This window comes from Monodon monoceros, unplaced genomic scaffold, assembly GCF_005190385.1.
Source record: "Monodon monoceros isolate NGI ecotype Baffin Bay Population unplaced genomic scaffold, NGI_Narwhal_1 Super_Scaffold_21, whole genome shotgun sequence".
NCBI classification, from domain to species: Eukaryota; Metazoa; Chordata; class Mammalia; order Artiodactyla; family Monodontidae; genus Monodon; species Monodon monoceros.
The window spans coordinates 33,780,762-33,801,884 of record NW_021703778.1 but is presented as its reverse complement, the minus strand read 5'-3'; the positions used below and the strand labels follow the sequence as shown (position 1 = coordinate 33,801,884).

The 21,123-nt window shown below is 44.6% G+C and overlaps 1 protein-coding gene across 2 annotated transcripts in view; it reads right to left on the bottom strand.

Moving 5' to 3' along the window:
- IL16 (interleukin 16) overlaps positions 1-12,378 on the bottom strand; it is an 82,585-nt gene extending 70,207 nt beyond the window's left edge. For both annotated transcript variants that reach the window (XM_029238532.1, XM_029238533.1), the window contains exon 1: positions 11,966-12,378. In XM_029238532.1, the coding sequence (XP_029094365.1) occupies positions 11,966-12,277 (312 nt within the window). In that variant the 5' untranslated portion in view covers positions 12,278-12,378. The remainder of the gene's footprint in view (positions 1-11,965) is intronic.
- Positions 12,379-21,123: the final 8,745 nt, after the last annotated feature.

Genomic DNA, 21,123 nt, shown 5'->3' with positions numbered 1-21,123 from the left:
GAAGTGGTATCTATCTCCCATTCCCACCACCTCCTCTCTCTCCCCTCCCTCCACTGTCCCCCTCTGCATTTTTTGCCCCAATCCTACCTGCACACCCCACCACTCTGGCTCCCTCCAAGGAAGCACTGCCTACAGCATTCGTCCACACATGCTGAGCCTCCTGGAGGGACAAGCAGGTCCCTTAGGTCAGCTTGACCTAAGCCATTCTCTTGTTTTGAGATTGCTTAGATGTCACAGTGATTGACCTGGGCCCATTCGCCTCTAGGGAGGTTCCATAATGAAGGACATAAATCCTATGACTGTAGAACGCTCTGGGAAAATGAAAGGTAACCTTGAAGGCTCCCTTGAGGATGTAATTCCCCAACTACTCATCCCCTACCTGGGACCCTTTCCATAAGAAAACTGAACCAGCAGAGCCATAGCTTAGGGGAGGGGACAAGGAACAGGATTGATTATGTTCACACCTGCAAGCAATCTGAGGGAAGGAATAGTATCAAATGTGTTTCTCTATCCCCAGAGGAGAGCTCGTAGCAGGTGCTTTGCCAATGTTTGAGAAACAGAAGGAAAGGGATGAAGGAGAAAGGAGAAGAGAGAGGAAAGAGAAGGTGGTTTAGGTAAGCTTCAGTCCCACCTGAGTGGGCTCCCTTCCCTTTGCCTCAACATCCTACTTAAAGGGCATTTAAAAATACTCTTGCCAGGGGCTTCCGGGAAGATGGCGGAAGAGTAAGACGCGGAGATCACCTTCCTCCCCACAGATACACCAGAAATACATCTACACGTGGAACAACTCCTACAGAACACCTACTGAACGCTGACAGAAGACCTCAGACCTCCCAAAAGGCAAGAAGCCCCCCACGTACCTGGGTAGGGCAAAAGAAAAAAGAATAAACAGAGACAAAAGGTTAGGGACGGGACCTGCACCAGTGGGAGGGAGCTGTGAAGGAGGAAAGCTTTCCACACACTAGGAAGCCCCTTCGCGGGCGGAGACTGCGGGTGGTGGAGGGGGAAAGCTTCGGTGCCACGGCGGAGAGCGCAGCAACAGGGGTGTGGAGGGCAAAGCGGAGAGATTCCCACACAGAGGATCAGGGCCGACCGGCACTCACCAGCCGGAGAAGCTTGTCTGCTCACCAGCCAGGGTGGGCGGGGCTGGGAGTTGAGGCTCGGGCTTCGGTCGGAGCACCGGGAGAGGACTGGGGTGGGCGGCGTGAACACAGCCTGCAGGGCGTTAGTGCGCCACGGCTAGCCGAGAGGGAGTCCGGGGAAAAGTCTGGACCTGGCGAAGAGGCAAGAGACTTTTTCTTCCCTCTTTGTTTCCTGGTGCGCGAGGAGAGGGGATTAAGAGCGCTGCTTAAAGGAGCTCCAGAGACAGGCGCGAGCCGCGGCTATCAGCGCGGACCCCAGAGACGGGCGGGAGACGCTAAGGCTGCTGCTGCCGCCACCAAGAAGCCTGTGTGCGAGCACAGGTCACTACCCACACCTCCCCTTCCGGGGAGCCTGCGCAGCACGCCACTGCCAGGGTCCCGGGATCCAGGGACTACTTCCCCGGGAGAACGCACGGCGTGCCTCAGGCTGGTGCAACGTCCAGCCGGTCTCTGGCGCCGCAGGCTCGCCCCGCCCTCCGTGCCCCGCCCTCCCCCCGGCCTGAGTGAGCCAGAGCCCCCGAATCAGCGGCTCCTTTAACCCTGTCCTGTCTGAGCGAAGAACAGACGCCCTCCGGCGACCTACACGCAGAGGCGGGGCCAAATCCAAAGCTGAGTCCCTGGGAGCTGTGAGAACAAAGAAGAGGAAGGGAAATCTCTCCCAGCAGCCTCAGGAGCAGCAGATTAAAGCTCCACAATCAACTTGATGTCTGGGGAATACATGAATAGACAACGAATCATCCCAAATTGAGGAGGTGGACTTTGAGAGCAAGATTTATGCTGTATAGCTGTGCTTCCACCATTTGTCCTAGGGTTCTATCCATCCGTTTTTTTGTTGTTGTTGTTTTTTAAATTTTTTTCTTAATTTTTTTTTATTTTAATAACTTTATTATATTTTATCTTACTTTATTTTATTTTACTTTATCTTCTTTCTTTCTTTTTTTCCTTCCTTCCCTCCTTCCTTCCTTCCTCGTCCCTCCCTCCTTCCTTCCTTTCTTTCTTTCTTTCTTCTTCTACTAATTCTTTCTTTCTACTTTTTCTCCCTTTTATTCTGAGCCGTGTGGATGAAATGCTCTTGATGCTGCAGCCAGGAGTCAGTGCTGTGCTTCTGAGGTGGGAGAGCCAACTTCAGGACACTGGTCCACAAGAGACCTCTCAGCTCCACATAATATCAAACGGTGAAAATCTCCCAGAGATCTCCATCTCAACACCAGCACCCAGCTTCACTCAACGACCAGCAAGCTACAGTGCTGGACATCCTATGCCAAACAACTAGCAAGACAGGAACACAACCCCACCCATTAGCAGAGAGGCTGCCTAAAATCATAATAAGTCCACAGACACCCCAAAACACACCACCAGACGTGGACCTGCCCACCAGAAAGACAAGATCCAGCCTCATCCACCAGAACACAGGCACTAGTCCCTTCCACCAGGAAGCCTACACAACCCACTGAACCAACCTTAGCCACTGAGGACAGACACCAAAAACAACGGGAACTACGAGCCTGCAGCCTGCAAAAAGGAGACTCCAAACACAGTAAAATAAGCAAAATGAGAAGACAGAAAAACACACAGCAGATGAAGGAGCAAGATAAAAACCCACCAGACCTAACAAATGAAGAGGAATTAGGCAGTCTACCTGAAAAAGATTTCAGAATAATGATAGTAAAGATGATCCAAAATCTTGGAAATAGAATGGACAAAATGCAAGGAACATTTAACAAGGACCTAGAAGAACTAAAGATGAAACAAACAAGGATGAACAACACAATAAATAAAATTAAAAATACTCTAGATGGGATCAGTAGCAGAATAACTGAGGCAGAAGAATGGATAAGTGACCTGGAAGATAAAAGAGTGGAAATAACTACTGCAGAGCAGAATAAAGAAAAAGAAATGAAAAGAACTGAGGACAGTCTCAGAGACCTCTGGGACAACATTAAATGCACCAACATTCGAATTATAGGGGTTCCAGAAGAAGAGAAAAAGAAAGGGACTGAGAAGATATTTGAAGAGATTATAGTTGAAAACTTCCCTAATATGGGAAAGGAAATAGTTAATCAAGTCCAGGAAGCACAGAGAGTCCCATACAGGATAAATCCAAGGAGAAATACATCAAGACACATATTACTCAAACTGTCAAAAATTAAGTACAAAGAAAACATATTAAAAACAGCAAGGGAAAAACAACAAATAACACACAAGGGAATCCCCATAAGGTTAACAGCTGATCTTTCAGCAGAAACTCTGCAAGCCAGAAGGCACTGGCAGGACATATTTAAAGTTATGAAGGAGAAAAACATGCAACCAAGATTACTCTACCCAGCAAGGATCTCATTCAGATTTGATGGAGCAATTAAAACCTTTACAGACAAGCAAAAGCTGAGAGAGTTCAGCACCACCAAACCAGCTTTACAACAATTGCTAAAGGAACTTCCCTAGGCAACAAGCACAAGAGAAGGAAAAGACGAACCCAAAACAATTAAGAAAAAGGAAATAGGAACATACATATCGATAATTACCTTAAATGTAAATGGACTAAGTGCTCCCACCAAAAGGCACAGATTGGCTGAATGGATACAAAAACAAGACCCATATATTTGCTGTCTACAAGAGACCCACTTCAGACCTAGAGACACATACAGACTGAAAGTAAGGGGATGGAAAAAGATATTTCATGCAAATGGAAACCAAAAGAAAGCTGGAGTAGCAATTCTCATATCAGACAAAAGAGACTTTAAAATAAAGACTATTAGAAGAGACAAAGAAGGACACTACACAATGATCAAGGGATTGATCCAAGAAGAAGATATAACAATTGTAAATATTTATGCACCCAACATAGGAGCACCTCAATACATAAGGCGAATACTAACAGCCATAAAAGGGGAAATCGACAGTAACACATTCATAGTAGGGGACTTTAACACCCCACTTTCACCAATGGACAGATCATCCAAAATGAAAATAAATAAGGAAACACAAGCTTTAAATGATACATTAAACAAGATGGACTTAATTGACTTTTATAGGACATTCCATCCAAAAACAACAGAATACACATTTTTCTCAAGTGCTCATGGAACATTCTCCAGGATAGATCATATCTTGGGTCACAAGTCAAGCCTTGGTAAATTTAAGAAAATTGAAATTGTTTCAAGTATCTTTTCTGACCACAACACTATGAGACTAGATATCAATTACAGGAAAAGATCTGTAAAAAATACAAACACATGGAGGCCAAACAATAAACTACTTAATAACGAAGTGATCACTGAAGAAATCAAAGAGGAAATAAAAAAATACCTAGAAACAAATGACAATGGAGACACGACAACCCAAAATCTATGAGATGCAGCAAAAGCCATTCTAAGAGGGAAGTTTATAGCAATACAATCCTACCTTAAGAAACAGGAAACATCTCGAATAAACAACCTAACCTTGCACCTAAAGCAATTAGAGAAAGAAGAACAAAAAACCCCCAAAGTTAGCAGAAGAAAAGAAATCATAAAAATCAGATCAGAAATAAATGAAAAAGAAATGAAGGAAATGATAGCAAAGATCAATAAAACTAAAAGATGGTTCTTTGAGAAGATAAACAAAATTGATAAACCATTAGCCAGACTCCTCAAGAAAAAAAGGGAGAAGACTCAAATCAATAGAATTAGAAATGAAAAAGGAGAAGTAACAACTGACACTGCAGAAATACAAAAGATCATGAGCGATTACTACAAGCAACTCTATGCCAATAAAATGGGCAACCTGGAAGAAATGGACAAATTCTTAGAAATGCACAACCTGCCAAGACTGAATCAGGAAGAAATAGAAAATATGAACAGACCAATCACAAGCACTGAAATTGAAACTGTGATTAAAAATCTTCCAACAAACAAAAGCCCAGGACCAGATGGCTTCACAGGCGAATTCTATCAAACATTTAGAGAGGAGCTAACACCTGTCCTTCTCAAACTCTTCCAAAATATAGCAGAGGGAGGAACACTCCCAAACTCATTCTACGAGGCCACCATCACCTTGATATCAAAACCAGACAAGGATGTCACAAAGAAAGAAAACTACAGGCCAATATCACTGATGAACACAGATGCAAAAATCCTCAACAAAATACTAGCAAACAGAATCCAACAGCACATTAAAAGGATCATACACCATGATCAAGTGGGGTTTATTCCAGGAATGCAAGGATTCATCAATATACACAATCAATGTGATAAACCATATTAACAAATTGAAGGAGAAAAACCATATGATCATCTCAATAGATGCAGAGAAAGCTTTCGACAAAATTCAACAATGATTTATGACAAAAACCCTGCAGAAAGTAGGCATAGAGGGAACTTTCCTCAACACGACAAAGGCCATATATGACAAAGCCACAGCCAACATCGTCCTCAATGGTGAAAAACTGAAAGCATTTCCACTAAGATCAGGAACAAGACAAGGTTGCACACTCTCACCACTCTTATTCAACATAGTTTTGGAAGTTTTAGCCACAGCAATCAAAGAAGAAAAGGAAATAAAAGGAATCCAAATTGGAAAAGAAGAAGTAAAGCTGTCACTGTTTGCAGATGTCATGATACTATACATAGAGAATCCTAAAGATGCTACCAGAAAACTACTAGAGCTAATCAATGAATTTGGTAAAGTAGCAGGATACAAAATTAATGCACAGAAATCTCTGGCATTCCTATACACTAATGATGAAAAATCTGAAAGTGAAATAGTGAAATCAAGAAAACACTCCCATTTACCATTGCAACAAAAAGAATAAAATATCTAGGAATAAACCTACCTAAGGAGACAAAAGACCTGTATGTAGAAAATTATAAGACACTGATGAAAGAAATTAAAGATGATACAAATAGATGGAGAGATATACCATGTTCTTGGATTGGAAAAATCAACATTGTGAAAATGACTCTACTACCCAAAGCAATCTACAGATTCACTGCAATCCCTATCAAACTACCACTGGCATTTTTCACAGAACTAGAACAAAAAATTTCACAATTTGTATGGAAACACAAAAGACCCTGAATAGCCAAAGCCATCTTGAGAACGAAAAACTGAGCTGGAGGAATCAGGCTCCCTGACTTCAGACTGTACTACAAAGCTACAGTAATCAAGACAGTATGGTACTGGCACAAAAACCGAAAGATAGATCAATGGAACAGGATAGAAACCCCAGAGATAAACCCACGCACATATGGTCACCTTATCTTTGATAAAGGAGGCAGGAATGTACAGTGGAGAAAGGACAGCCTCTTCAATAAGTGGTTCTGGGAAAACTGGACAGGTACATGTAAAAGTAAGAGATTAGATCACTCCCTAACACTTTACACAAAAATAAGCTCAAAATGGATTAAAGACCTAAATGTAAAGCCAGAAACTATCAAACTCTTAGAGGAAAACATAGGCAGAACACTCTATGACATACATCACAGCAAGGTCCTTTTTGACCCACCTCCTAGAGAAATGGAAACAAAAATAAACAAATGGGACCTAATGAAACTTCAAAGCTTTTGCACAGCAAAGGAAACAATAAACAAGACCAAAAGACAGCCCTCAGAATGGGAGGAAATATTTGTAAATAAAGCAACTGACAAAGAATTAATCTCCAAAATTTACAAGCAGCTCATGCAGCTCAATAACAAAAAAACAAACAACCCAATCCAAAAATGGGCAGAAGACCTAAATAGACATTTCTCCAAAGAAGATATACAGACTGCCAACAAACACATGAAAAAATGCTCAACTTCATTAATCATTAGAGAAATGCAAATCAAGACTACAATGAGATATCATCTCCCACCAGTCAGAATGGCCATCATCAAAAAATCTAGAAACAATAAATGCTGGAGAGGGTGGGTGTGGAGAAAAGGGGGCCCTCTTGCACTGTTGGTGGGAATGTAAATTGATACAGCCACTGTGGAGAACAGTATGGAGGTTCCTTAAAAAACTACAAATAGAACTACCATATGACCCAGCAATCCCACTACTGGGCATATACCCTGAGAAAACCATAACTCAGAAAGTCATGTACCAAAATGTTCGTGGCAGCTCTGTTTACTATAGCCCGGAGATGGAAACAACCTAAGTGTCCATCATCAGATGAATGGATAAAGAAGATGTGGCACATATATACCATGGAATATTACTCAGCCATAAAAAGAAATGCAATTGAGCTATTTGTAATGAGGTGGATAGACCTAGAGTCCGTCATACAGAGTGAAGTAAGTCAGAAAGAGAAAGACAAATACCGTATGCTAACACATATATGTGGAATCTAAGGGAAAAAAAAAATGTCATGAAGAACCTAGGGGTAAGACAGGAATAAAGACACAGACCTAGTAGAGAATGGACTTGAGGATATGGGGAGGGGAAGGGTAAGCTGTGACAAAGCGAGAGAGAGGCATGGACATATATACACTACCAAACGTAAGGTAGATAGCTAGTGGGAAGCAACTGCATAGCACAGGGAGATCAGCTCGGTGCTTTGTGACCGCCTGGAGGGGTGGGATAGGGAGGGTGGGAGGGAGGGAGACGCAAGAGGGAAGAGAGATGGGAACATCTGTATATGTATAACTGATTCACTTCATTATAAAGCAGAAACTAACACACCATTGTAAAGCAATTATACTCCAATAAAGATGTAAAAAAAAAAATACTCTTGCCATTTGGAAAAAGTCAGTGGGTCTGGAGTAGCCAAGGAGTCTGTGCATTCCCTCCTTTGAAAAGCCTAGGTCTGATACATTGCGTTTTTGTTTATTAGGTTGGGGAATCTGGCTTTGAACATTCTTCCCCAGGGGTCTGGAAGCTCCTCCTGAAAAAGGACCCTGCCAGTCCCTTAATGCACAGCACAGATCCAAACGCTTACTCCAGATTCCGCACACCCCTACCCAGCTTTGACACATCCCTGGGTGATGATTTACTTAGTCCTAATTGTGCCAAACACAACACATCCAATAAGGCTCTTTTTTTTTTCAGTTGGCTGTTTATCTAACTTCCTCTTTTTTAATTTTCATATTAGGCGTTTCTAGAGAAGAGGCTGATGTCACAGGGCCTCTTTCCAGATGTTGTTTTGAAATCAGTGTAACTATGGCATTGCTGGAAGCTGAGAAGTCCATCTGGGCCAACTGAGTCATGCCTGGGTGCAGGGCAGGAGCCAGGCGGGGGCTAGAGTGTCCCTGCGAGAAGGGACAGGGAGGGGGGTGTTACTGAGTACACGGAGGCTCCTCCAGAAAAGGATATTGGGACAAGCTGTCACCTTTGCCTTTCTGCCCTGGCACTTTTGATACAGGACCTGCTCAGACAACTGAAACATTTACTTGCTTAGAGCTCATTAATGGGTAGTTAAAGATCACCTGTGCTCCTTAAAAAGAAAAAAAACAATCTTGGGTTCAGAGCTGGCCAATACCCCTATCTGCCTTCCCAGTTCATCCCTGCCTCGAACTTGACTCAAATGCACATCACTCCTCCCCCCCATCTCAGCAAACAAAGCACTTTCCAGCCTCTGAGACTTCTTCCTGTCCCTCTGCCTGTTCGCACTGCTAGGATCTGGACTTGTCTACTTGGAGATCTTGATTTCACCCCCTCCGGGATGCCCTTCCCCAAATAGAACAGCGCATTCCTCCTCAGCACCCCCACGATTCCCCTTACAGACCTGTAGCCACGCCCCGAAACAGGAATCATCTGTTTCATCCCTGTCTTCCTCATTAGCCTATGAGCATTGCAAAGCTACAAGTCTTGCCCACAGCCTGGCACATTTAATATATGCTGTTGAGTTCATTAATTACTTAATTACTCAGTGACAGCATCCCCATCCTAAAACAGAAATAATAATAATAGTATTTATTAAGCAATTACTATGTGCACTGCACTGTGGATTTTCTTGTGTAAACACTTATAACTTTATCCTAAGAAAACTCATATATCATTATTAACATTGTCCATTTCATAGATGAGAAAATGGGCACACAAAAAGGTAAAGTGACCGACAAGGACCTACTGTATAGCACAGGGAACTCTGCTCAATATTATATAACAACTTAAATGGGAAAAGAATTTGAAACAGAATAGACACATATATACGTATAACTGAATCACTTTGCTGTACACCTGAGACTATCAATATCACAGCACTGTTAATCAACTATACTCCAATATAAAAGAAAAAGTTAAAGTGAATTGTCCAGGATCACACAACTGGGAAAGCTGGACTCAAGGCCAAGCAGTCAGACTAATGAGCCCACGCCGCCGGCCCCTGTGCCATACTGCCCACCCTCGCCCTCGGAAATGCAAATGCTGTGACTTCCTTCCTCCCAGGAAGGAGACAATGAGATAGAGCTGTGAAAACATTTTTTAAACCTCCTGCCGCCACATCTTTGCTCACACAGCTCCTTCCACCTAGGAGTCTCTTCCACCCACCCCTGCTTTGTCAGATCCTGCGTCCTTCTGGCAACATCTCACCTTTTCCCGATCATTTTTGCAGCCCTGAGTATTTCCCATATTAGAACAGGCCACCTCCTTTCCCCGGGGTAGGTCAGGTCAGAACTTGCAGTTAAACTTGCTGCCTCTGGCCCCCCTCCATCCTTCCATCGACAAATCCCGTTGGCTTTGCCTTGAAAATAAATGCCTACCCTGAGCATCCTCAGTGCCTTCCCCATGACCCTTTCAGTCCAGCCACGTCACTTCCGGCCTCGGTTATTGTCGTAGCTCCGCTAACCGGCCTCCCTACGCTCCATTCTCGGCTCAGCAGCCAGAGTGCTCCTTAAAAGGATCGGGTCACTCCCCTGCTCCGTCTTCCAAGGCTTCCCCATCCTTCTGAGAGTAAAACTCCACGTATGGTGCCTGGCTACCACCCCGACTCCATCCTCTCCTGCTCTCCCCTTCCCTGAACCGCCCGTGCACCCTGTTCTCCTCCAGCATTCCACAAGCACACTCTTCTCTTCCTGTCTTCGCACATGCTGTTCCCTCCGCCCGGAACGCTCTTCCCCCGCGATGTTCATATGACTCCCTTCTCTGCTTCATTCGTTCAGGTCATGGCTCAAATGTCACTTCTTTAGAGGAGCCTTCATGATCACCTTTTCAAAAAGGGCAGCGACCCCTCCTCATTGCTCTCTATCCCTTTATCCTGCTTAATATTTCTTCAGAGCCCTTCACTCTTTAATATTATAGCATATGCTAAGTTGTTAACACCTGTATCCCCCCACGAGAAGAAAAGCTGCCCAAGGGCAGGGACTGAGTCTGGTTTACTCCTTAGAACAGTGCCTGACACGGGTCGGTACTCTGTAAACATTGACTAAATGTACTGATACCCACCCCTAGAGATGTGCCGCCTCCTTTTGAGCCTCCAACAGACCCGTTGGAGTGTATTTTTTTTTCCTCCACTTGAGACAAGTTCCTTGAAGGCAGGGGCTGGATCCCTATTGTGCCTGGCACGTAACAGGTGCTCAGGAAATGCTTGTTCAGTTAAATAGAAGCAAGTGAAAAGTTCGTTCTGGAGTCCGCTGGAATCTCCAAACGATTTTTAAATTTCATTTATGTGAACTCTGACCTGGATAAATTGGTATTGTCATTAATAAACCTGACTCTCAGCTGGTGGATTGTGTACTGGTCACATCACTGATGGCAAACCAGGAGCCTGGCCAGGCTCCTCCAAACCCACTGAGCTGCTGTTCCCTCCTTCTACCCTATCGGGTGAGCTCAGGTCACCTCAACAGAAGCCACCTTGTGGGTGACGGAGCACCCTAGGCTGGATGGGTCCCTTGAGGTAGCTGCTTGTGTGTGGAGATTATTGGGCCGGACCTGCTAACCTGTTATATAATGTTACATGATGGTGTTTACTATTCATGTGTTAAGCAATGATTTTCTTCCTCAAGGAAGGATGCAAAAGCACTGCATCTCCTCCAAAGGTACCGGAACACCTTCCCTATTTGCTGTTGACAGTCACGTGACTGTGCCCAGCGGGTCTTGGCAGTAAGGTGTGGGAGAAGCCCCTCGGGGCTGGCCCATCCCTGAGTGAGCCGCACTGGCTCCAAGGTTCAGGGCTGTTTGGACCCTTGAGAAATCCTGCCTTTGATGGAAGGCTGAGGGCATAGGACTTATAGAGACTAATTCGAGAGCGAAATTCTTTAATCAGCCTCTATCTCACAGTACCCTGCAATTTCCACCTTGCTATAATAACAAAAATTGAAATACTGTCTAACAGAAGAGAAAACATTCTGTATTTTGGCAAGTCTCCAAACCCTACTTAGTTTTCCCTCTCCGCCTTCCCTTACGGCTCTGCCTGCCAGCCCTCACTCACACCTGTGTTGGAACTGGCAAGGGGCACCTGGGGAACGTTCTCGGTCAGCATTCAAGTGCAAACTCACTCAGGCTGTACTCCTTGCCCTGCTCGACCTTCCAGCTCCTTCTCAGTCCGGGCCCTATAAGTCAGCTTCTATCAGGTTCTCTACTGGATTCGATCTGAGCTGCCTGTGGTGTGCTGGATACTGTCTGTCTGGAGATGAGCCCTTCCCAGTGTATTGCACCTGGCATTTTCCAGCAGGGACCCAGGCTCAGTTTGCCTGGGGCTGACACAGTATCTCAAAGAATGTCTCAAGCAGGAAGGTCAACTGAGCCTGATTCACTGCTGTGCTCCTTGTCATCATTCCAGTGGGCCCTGCCTCAACTTCTTCCCTGCTCTTGTTCAGAATGAGACCTCTGTGCCTTCCTGGCTTTGGAATAAAAAGACGCGAAGACTTCCATTCACAGCACCGGAAGGCAACTGCAGGCTCCTCCAGCCCCACAAATCCTGGGCGTACCTTCATGAAGAGCATCCTCCTACAGTTCTGGCCTCCATCACTCCCAGCTGCCTGCAGTTGAGCGGCCTCGGAGGACAGCCCGAGATCAGGAACGCTGTCGGGCCCGGCCTCTGACGTGTCTGCCAGCTGCACAGATGAGAGGAAAAGTCCCTCCTTGCCCTGGCCCAGGGAAATCTCAAAAGGATCAGGATATCTCTCATCGGGGCTTGAGCCATCGTCACTGGTCTTGGCATTACACAGGATCAGGGACCGGGAGATGGACCAGAATTTTGTGGATTTTCTGCTCTTTCCAGAATGGCTGTGAGGCTCCATCCTGAGGGAGGAAGTAAAGCTGCCCTTCTTCCTTTCCTGATCTCTGGCCCTCGGTGGACGGGTGGCGACCAAACTGGGTTTAGCCACCACTTCATGGGTCCCTGGAGGAAAGAGAAAATGGGAAGAGGCAATGTGACTTGATGTGGACAAGTGGAGAGAGACCTGAGCCCTGGAACTGAGCCGCGAGTGCCGGGTGCGGTGCCCGTGAGACAGGACAGACGGAGAGATCATCCTTCAGTATCACTGGCCCTTCCAGGGTGCCGGCCACACGGGGTTCAGTGAGCCCAAGTGTTTACCACGCCCTCCACTCCCAGGATCACGGAGACCAGAGCTTCTCTTATCCAAACCTCCTTCTGCACGCAGGGACACCAAGGCACAGAGAAGGAGGCTCAAATGCAAAGCCACAAAGAGCATTTGCAGGAGAGGCAGTGATCAGATCCCAGGAAGAATTTTAGAGATCACAGAGACCTGTGCTCTGTGAGATTTTTAAATGTAAAAGCCGTTCTTCAGTCAAAAGTGTACAGGGAACTCCAGACTCTAGAGCAGATCAGGGCAAAGGGGAAGACTAAGCTGCCCCCACCAGTCCCTTTTTGCTAACCCTGGTAACGTCCGTGTCTTCTCCACAGCAACCTGAGAATTCACAGAGCCCAGGCTGAAGACCACTGATGTCTATGCGCTCAATTCTCAGATGAAGAGCCTACAAACTAGGAGGGCTGGGAGTCTCACCAAACGCTGACCCATCAGTGTTGTTTTGAGTGTAAAACAAGGTGAATCAGGGACAGTTCGTGCCAAAGGGCTTAGCACGAAACAGGTGTCTGGCAAACCTGAGTGCCCTTTCCTGGGACCAAGGTCGCACCTGGCCGGTATCACAGCCAGGCCGAGGGTCTCTGGCTCTGTCACCTACTGCCATGGGATCAAACTCTCATGGGCTGATGGATCAAAGACTGGCTTCACCCATCAGGTCAACGGTATCGCTTTCAGCCCAGCCCAGCCCAGCTCCGCTGCACCTTGAGGGACCTGCCACGGATTCAGTCTCCGTGAGGCAGGTGGTGAGAGGGGCCCTGATGCTGCATCCAAGGAAGTTCTGGCTCAGGCTCAAGCCACAAAACAAGCCTGTTGCCAGAATAACCAACTGTGGGATGCTCTTGGCCCACGGGAACTGCTCTTTGTGCACAGCTAGTATTGAATAAGAAAAAGCAGAGGCCTTCCAGAATTTCATCAAGTAGGAGCCCTTTCACATTATATAATCCCCCCAAAGAGAACTTCTTTTTAAAAGAAGACAGTGTTTTTCAATACCCAGTTGCACCATTTTATTGCTTTCTGTATCAGCCTTTGAATTTTATCAATTTATCCACCAATCATCTATAACAGCCAATAGCAATGAATTAAAATGAATGAATGGGTAACTATTTGAGAGCCTGCTCTATACATCAGACACTCTTCTTGATGCTTTGGTATAAATTAACTCAACGTTGCTCCATTTCATCAAGCACCCTCTGGCCAATATCCCAAAGTCCTGTACTCTGTGTCCTTCCATCTCGAACACACTAAGTCCCCTACATACACACCTTCAAGTTGCAAACTTTCAAAGATGCGAACATGTGTTCGCCTGTCCAATCACGTAAGTGAGTTCACGTGTCTGGCATACACTGTCACGTGCGTGCATCCTCTACAAGTGGTTGTGCTTTTGTGTCCTTCACTGTACAGGACTGTATAGAGGACAGTATTTTTATCTCAAGCCCAGGACGTCCGGAAGCAAGTGTAAAAGCAGTGGTGATGTAGCTGGTACTAGTGTACTTTTCAAGGTACTGTACTGTAAGATTAAAAAGGTCTTCTTTATGTTTTGTTTGTTTTTCATGTAGTATTTGTGGGAAAGTATGATAAACCTATTACAGTACAGTACTATATAGGCGATTGTGTTAGTTGGGGACCTAGGCTAACTTTGTTGGACCTAAAGAACAAATTGGACTTACGACCGCGTTCTCGGAACGGAACTCATTTGTTTGTAGGGGACTTACTGTAATAGCAAAACCCCAAGCACGGATGAATCCAATCCTCCGCTAAGTTCCACGGCTGCTTGCAGGTTTCTGAGCCCTGCAGGGGACACTCCCACTCCTGAGCAGATTGGTGCCATGAAACATTCTGGCCAACACCTGTACTGTGTTTCCATGGTTAGGTTGATCATCCATTCTCAATAATGACTATTTCAAGACTTCACTTCTTCAAAACTAGATTTACCTCTCTCCTCATCATAAACAGGTAATGTCACCTTCTGCTTCATAGAAACACAGAAGTTTTCAGATAGGAATCCCTCCCAAATTTCCACCATCGAATATACAAGTCCATTTGCCATACATACATACCTGTCCATACCCTTCGTAGTGAAACGTTTGCCCTCCTATTGAGGTCAACCCACCCATCCGTTCTTGGCATACCACTCAGCTTCTTTAGACTTAACAACAATAAAAATTATAATTGCTAACGCTTATTTAGTGCCTATGATGTACTGTTCTAATTGCTTTACCATTTAGTTCTCACAAAATCTACTGTAGGTTCCATCAATATCCTCATTTTACAAAAAAAGATAACTGAGACACAGAGAAGTTAGGCCACTTCCCCAAGATCACACAGCTAGAACGCAGTGAAAGCAGGAATTCAGACAGGCAGTCTGACTCTGGAGGCTGCATCTTTACCACGGCTCCACACAGCCATTTATTAGCATCTTTCTTTCACCTCATTCTCTCCCTCTGTTCTGGGTTTTATCATCAGCATGTAAACATACTCAAATTGTCTGTCTTTTAAAAACTATGTGTGGAATCCCTATCTTCCTCTTGTTACCTGCCTCTCTTTTATCCCCTTCATATTTTTTTTTCCTTTTTCTTTATTATGATAAGAACACTTAACATGAGATCTACCATCTTAACTGATTTTTAAGTGTACGGCCCAATGCTGTTATCAACAGGCACAATGTTGACAATGGACCATTCTTCTGTCCTTCCTATCTTCTTGAACAAACGTTTTACACTCTGTACTTTCTGCTCTCAGGCTCACCTCCTCTTTGAGTCGCAGCCCACAGAGTCTGCTTCCTTCCCCGAAAACCACTGAAACTCTTTTTTATTTTTAATCAGTTCTGCATTTTACCGAAGTCATGAACCCAAGTCCAGAGGGCGTGGTCTGCTTGCTCGAAACCTGCTTCATTTCTAGAGGATTCATTAACCTAAATATCAATGCTCAGATCTATTGGCTGAAGAATACAGAGAATTCAAGCTTTCAGAGTAGTTCTTTTTACATTTTTTTTCCTTCTTCTCATCACTAGCCTTTACTTCCGAATGTCATCTTTCACATCCAAATTGTAAATGTTCTCCCTCCCGCCACCATTCCCTAGCACCGGCGTTCCTTTGCATTCTGCCAATGCAACATCCCAGAATTTGCAGCTCTCGACACCAGCACCACCGTAGGGATTAATATATCCAAACTTCTTTGCATTTCGTTCAGCTTCATGAGGATTCCCCATAGTTCACCTGGGGCTCATGGAGAAGGAAGTGTGTGTGTGTGCGTGTGTTGGTCACAGCCAGCACTGGTCCATTAGGTATTTGAAATATTGAAAGACAATCAAAGTTTAAAATCCTTCTGGACTTTTGCTGGTGCTATACAGAGGGGATATAAATCCAGAATTGCTAACGCCACCACATGGACAGGGCTGCCTGCGAGTGAAGCCAACACAGAAGGCACAGAGCCCCCAGGGGAAGAAAAACAGAGAAAGGAAGGAGGACAGAGAGAAAGAGTGAGAAGGACGAGCCTAGATAATGCCATACGAACACCTAGATTCAGCCTTGCCTGAAGCCACACTATCTATTCACTTAGACAAACGAATAAAACTTCTCTTTTGCTTAAAAAAATCCTACTGGCAGGATACAAAATTGATGCACAGAAATCTCTGGCATTCCTATACACTAATGATGAAAAATCTGAAAATGAAATTAAGAAAACACTCCCACTTACCATTGCAACAAAAAGAATAAAATATCTAGGAATAAATCTACCTAAGGAGACAAAAGACCTGTATGCAGAAAATTATAAGACACTGATGAAAGAAATTAAAGATGATACAAACAGATGGAGAGATATACCATGTTCTTGGAGTGGAAAAATCAACATTGTGAAAATGACTCTACTACCCAAAGCAATCTACAGATTCAATGCAATCCCTTTCAAACTACCACTGGCATTTTTCACAGAACTAGAACAAAAAATTTCACAATTTGTATGGAAACACAAAAGACCCCGAATAGCCAAAGCAATCTTGAGAACAAAAAATGGAGCTGGAGGAATCAGGCTCCCTGACTTCAGACTATACTACAAACCTACAGTAATCAAGACGGTATGGTACTGGCACAAAAACAGAAATATAGATCAATGGAACAGGATAGAAAGCCCAGTGGTAAACCCACGCACATATGGTCACCTTATCTTTGATAAAGGAGGCAAGAATGTACAGTGGAGAAAGGACAGCCTCTTCAATAAGTGGTGCTGGGAAAACTGCACAGGTACATGTAAAAGTATGAGATTAGAACACTCCCTAACACCATACACAAAAATAAGCTCAAAATGGATTAAAGATCTAAATGTAAGGCTAGAAACTATCAAACTCTTAGAGGAAAACGTAGGCAGAACACTCTATGACATAAATCACAGCAAGATCCTTTTTGACCCACCTCCTAGAGAAACAGAAATACAAACAAAAATAAACAAATGGGACCTAATGAAACTTCAAAGCTTTTGCACAGCAAAGGAAACCATAAACAAAACCAAAAGACAACCCTCAGAATGGGAGAAAATATTTGCAAATGAAGCAACTGACAAAGAATTAATCTCCAAAATTTACAAGCAGCTCATGCAGCTCAATATCAAAAAAACAAACAACCCAATCCAAAAATGGGCAGAAGGCCTAAATAGACATTTCTCCAAAGAAGATATACAGATTGCCAACAAATACATGAAAGAATGCTCAACATCACTAATCATTAGAGAAATGCAAATCAAAACTACAATGAGATATCACCTCACACCGGTCAGAATGGCCATTATCAAAAAATCTAGAAACAATAAATGCTGAAGAGGGTGTGGAGAAAAGGGAACACTCTTGCACTGCTGGTAGGAATGTAAATTGATACAGCCACTGTGGAGAACAGTATGGAGGTTCCTTAAAAAACTACAAATAGAACTACCGTATGACCCAGCAATCCCACTACTGGGCATGTACCCTGAGAAAACCATAATTCAAAAAGAGTCATGTATCAAAATGTTCATTGCAGCTCTATTTACAATAGCCAGGACATGGAAGCAACCTAAGTGTCCATCATCGGATGAATGAATAAAGAAGATGTGGCACATATATACAATGGAATATTACTCAGCCATAAAAAGAAACGAAATTGAGTTATTTGTAGTGAGGTGGATGGACCTAGAGTCTGTCATACAGAGTGAAGTAAGTCAGAAAAAGAAAAACAAATACTGTATGTTAACACATATATGTGGAATCTAAGGGAAAAAAAAAAATGTCATGAAGAACCTAGGGGTAAGACGGGAATAAAGACACAGACCTACTAGAGAATGGACTTGAGGATATGGAGAGGGGGAAGGGTAAGCTGTGACAAAGCGAGAGAGTGGCATGGACATATATACACTACCAAACGTAAAACAGATAGCTAGTGGGAAGCAGCCGCATGGCACAGGGAGATCAGCTCGGTGCTTTGTGACCGCCTGGAGGGGTGGGATAGGGAGGGTGGGAGGGAGGGAGACGCAAGAGGGAAGAAATATGGGGACATATGTATATGTATAACTGATTCACTTTGTTATAAAGCAGAAACTAACACACCATTGTGAAGCCATTATACTCCAATAAAGATGTTTAAAAAAAAAAAATCCTGCTGGCACAATTGTTCTTCTCTCTGATGCCACTGGCATAAGTTACAGAAAACAGTGACATTCAAGGGCCAAGGGGCTTTTTGAAACTGTCTTTTATCCCATCCCAAGCCTAGGAGAGGTGCCAGTCACCCCCAGTCAAGGCCCCAATTCTTTTCCCCTTCAGTTCCTGGCTCTGGTATAAAGGCCTGTTGCCTTCTTTTTTCACCAAGCATTGCTACCGTCTGCATGGATTCTTAGACTGCAAACCCAATTCCCTTTCTCCCCCATGTCCTCTCCTAACCCACAATAGCTGTCCCAGCAAAGGCGAGCTCACTCACTGGCCATTTTCCAGGGCACAAACATTTGGGGGCTTTCTGGACCAGGTACAAGGCTGTGCGCTTCACTCAGTGGTGGAAAAGTTGGCTGCATGTAGGATTTAGGAGAGCAGAGGGATAATATTCCTTGGTGGAAACTGGGCTAATCCCAGGGGACCATTGCACGAGTGTCTGATGAGGGCTGTCAGTTTCTTAAAATAAGCTTTTCCAGAGAGAACCACAACTTCTGTGGCCTTGGCTGTCATGTGGGATGGCAGAAGCCGCGGGATGGGCAATGAACAGGGGATGAGGGCTTAACCCTTCGGTCCAGAGCAAAGAGGGTTTTCAAAATGAGCCTTGTTATTATGGAAAATGTAAAAAAGAAAGGGAACGATTGCAGAAGGATTGTAGAGGAGAAGCCAGGATTGGACTTCTGTGGGAGACTGTGTTGCCTCTAGGCCTGGCATAGAGAGAGAGAAAGAGAGAGGAGAGAGAGAGAGAGAGAGAGAGAGAGAGAGAGAGAGAGAATAATTGAAAACACAGCACCGTGTTCAGCTTAGCTTTGGTAATTGCTCTCGGGACATTGGAACCAGCTCTTGGTCCCTAATGGAACCAAATGTCAGCAGAGCAAGTGGGGGGCAAGCCCGTGCCATTCCCTGATTCCAGCCATCTTCAACAGGTCAAAGCTAATGAGCTCTCTCTGATTTTACCCTGGGCTTCAAGAGCATTTGCCAAACTCTTGTCAGATGTGTTCTGCCCCCCGTGGGTCCTCCATGAGACTGTCTTGTGGGTTTCTTCCAGAGACTTCCCAGGGATACACAGCTGAGGTTTCCAACATGGCTAAGCTAAAAGGACCAGCTGCTTCCCCTTCCCAGCAGAAAAATCCAAAGGATCCACTTCACCGAGGAATCAGATCCTTGGGAGGGGCCTTTCCCCCCAAAACCATGATAGCATTCTCTTTAGTTAGAGTTTCCACAGAATGCTCAGGCCAGAAGGGGTCTCCCCATCACACATATGAGGAGATTGTGTGGCCAGAAGGGATACGAACCAATTCACCATCACAGTTCCCAATATATGTTTAGACCCACCTCGGCTTAGCTGTCATCTGTATTGAAAATGCAGAGCCAAAGGCAAAAAGACGAAGTGCAAAGAAATGGATGGTTCTTCCTTTCAAGGGGCTTGAAAAACTTCCAGACTGGGGGCGCAGGAGAAGGATCAGTGAACTCCTTCCTTCTCTCCTTTCTTTTCTTCTTTCCTTCCTTCGTTTTCCTTTGTTCCCTCGGAAAGCATTTGTTGAGAAAAACTGTTATGTGCCTGTTCTCTTTTGGGCAAAGCTAACCCACTGAAGGAAAGGTACTTCCATCTGGTTAGAATATACTCACTTGACTGGAGAACTCTGAGACGGTAAATAGCCATATGGAGAAAGGGGAACTAGTTGATAAAATGTGTTTCAAATTTCTGAATTCTCCAACAGTGTTCTATATCAAAGGCAATTTTTAAAGTTTGGTCACTCTTGCCCAGGGGATAATTTTTGTCTTCAGCTAAAGAGTGACTCAGAGATAAGAAATGAAGGGAGGAAATTTATGGCTCCTTTTCTTTCTAAAAGAGTATCTTTAATAGGATTCCATGGGACATGCCGCTGGGACTGGTGGTGTGTATGTCTGTATACATCGGTCACAGGACAAGACAAATGGCATGGCACCTCATAGCCTCTTTCCCAACTGGTAAAGTGAGAAGGTGGTGTTGAAGTTAGTTTTATACCCTTGGTCTTCCTTCCTCTGCACTGACCATATCTCACTATTTTTATGTCTGCAGACCTTTGACAGGGCTTAGCACAGAGTAGGGGCATTTGCATGTCCAGTGAAGGAAGGAAGGAAGGAAGGAAGGGAGGAATGGTGGATGAACATCTCAAAAGTTCCTTTGCCTTCAGTTGACCTTTCCCACACAAATATAAGGTGAAATGATCCCAGGCGTGATGGTTAAGTTTATATGTCAACTCCACTGGGCTAAGGGTTTTCAGTATTACTGGATGTGTCTGTCAGGGTTCTCCAGGAGAGATTAGCATTTGAACCGATAGACTGAGTAAAGAAGATCTGCCCACATCCAAGTGGGTGGGCGTCATCCAATCTTTTGAGGGTCTGACTAGAAGAAGAAGGTGCAGGAAGAGAAAAATCATTCTTTCTGCTGAAACTGGGACAGCCATCTTCTCCTGCTCTTGGATATCGGTGGTCCAAGTTCTTGGGCCTTTGGACTCGGACCAGGACTTACACCACTGGCTCCCCTTGTTCTCAGGCCTTTGGGTTTGGACTGGACTACACCACCCACTTTCCTGGGCCCCCAACTTGCAGAGAGCAGATCTTAGGACTTCTCAGCCTACGTATGCACATGAGCCAATCCCTCATAATAAATCTCCTTCCTTACATCTATCTGTTATCTATCTATCCATCCATGTATCTATCTACCTCCTATTGGTCTACTTCTCTGCAGCACTATGACTAAACACCAGGGAAAACATCCCCTCTAGTACCACAGAAGGAAGGATTCCAGGTAACCGACTGACATCAGAGTGATAAGGAGTCGTAGTGGGTTGCACCTGAGAGTAGATGACAAGTCAGAGCCATTCGA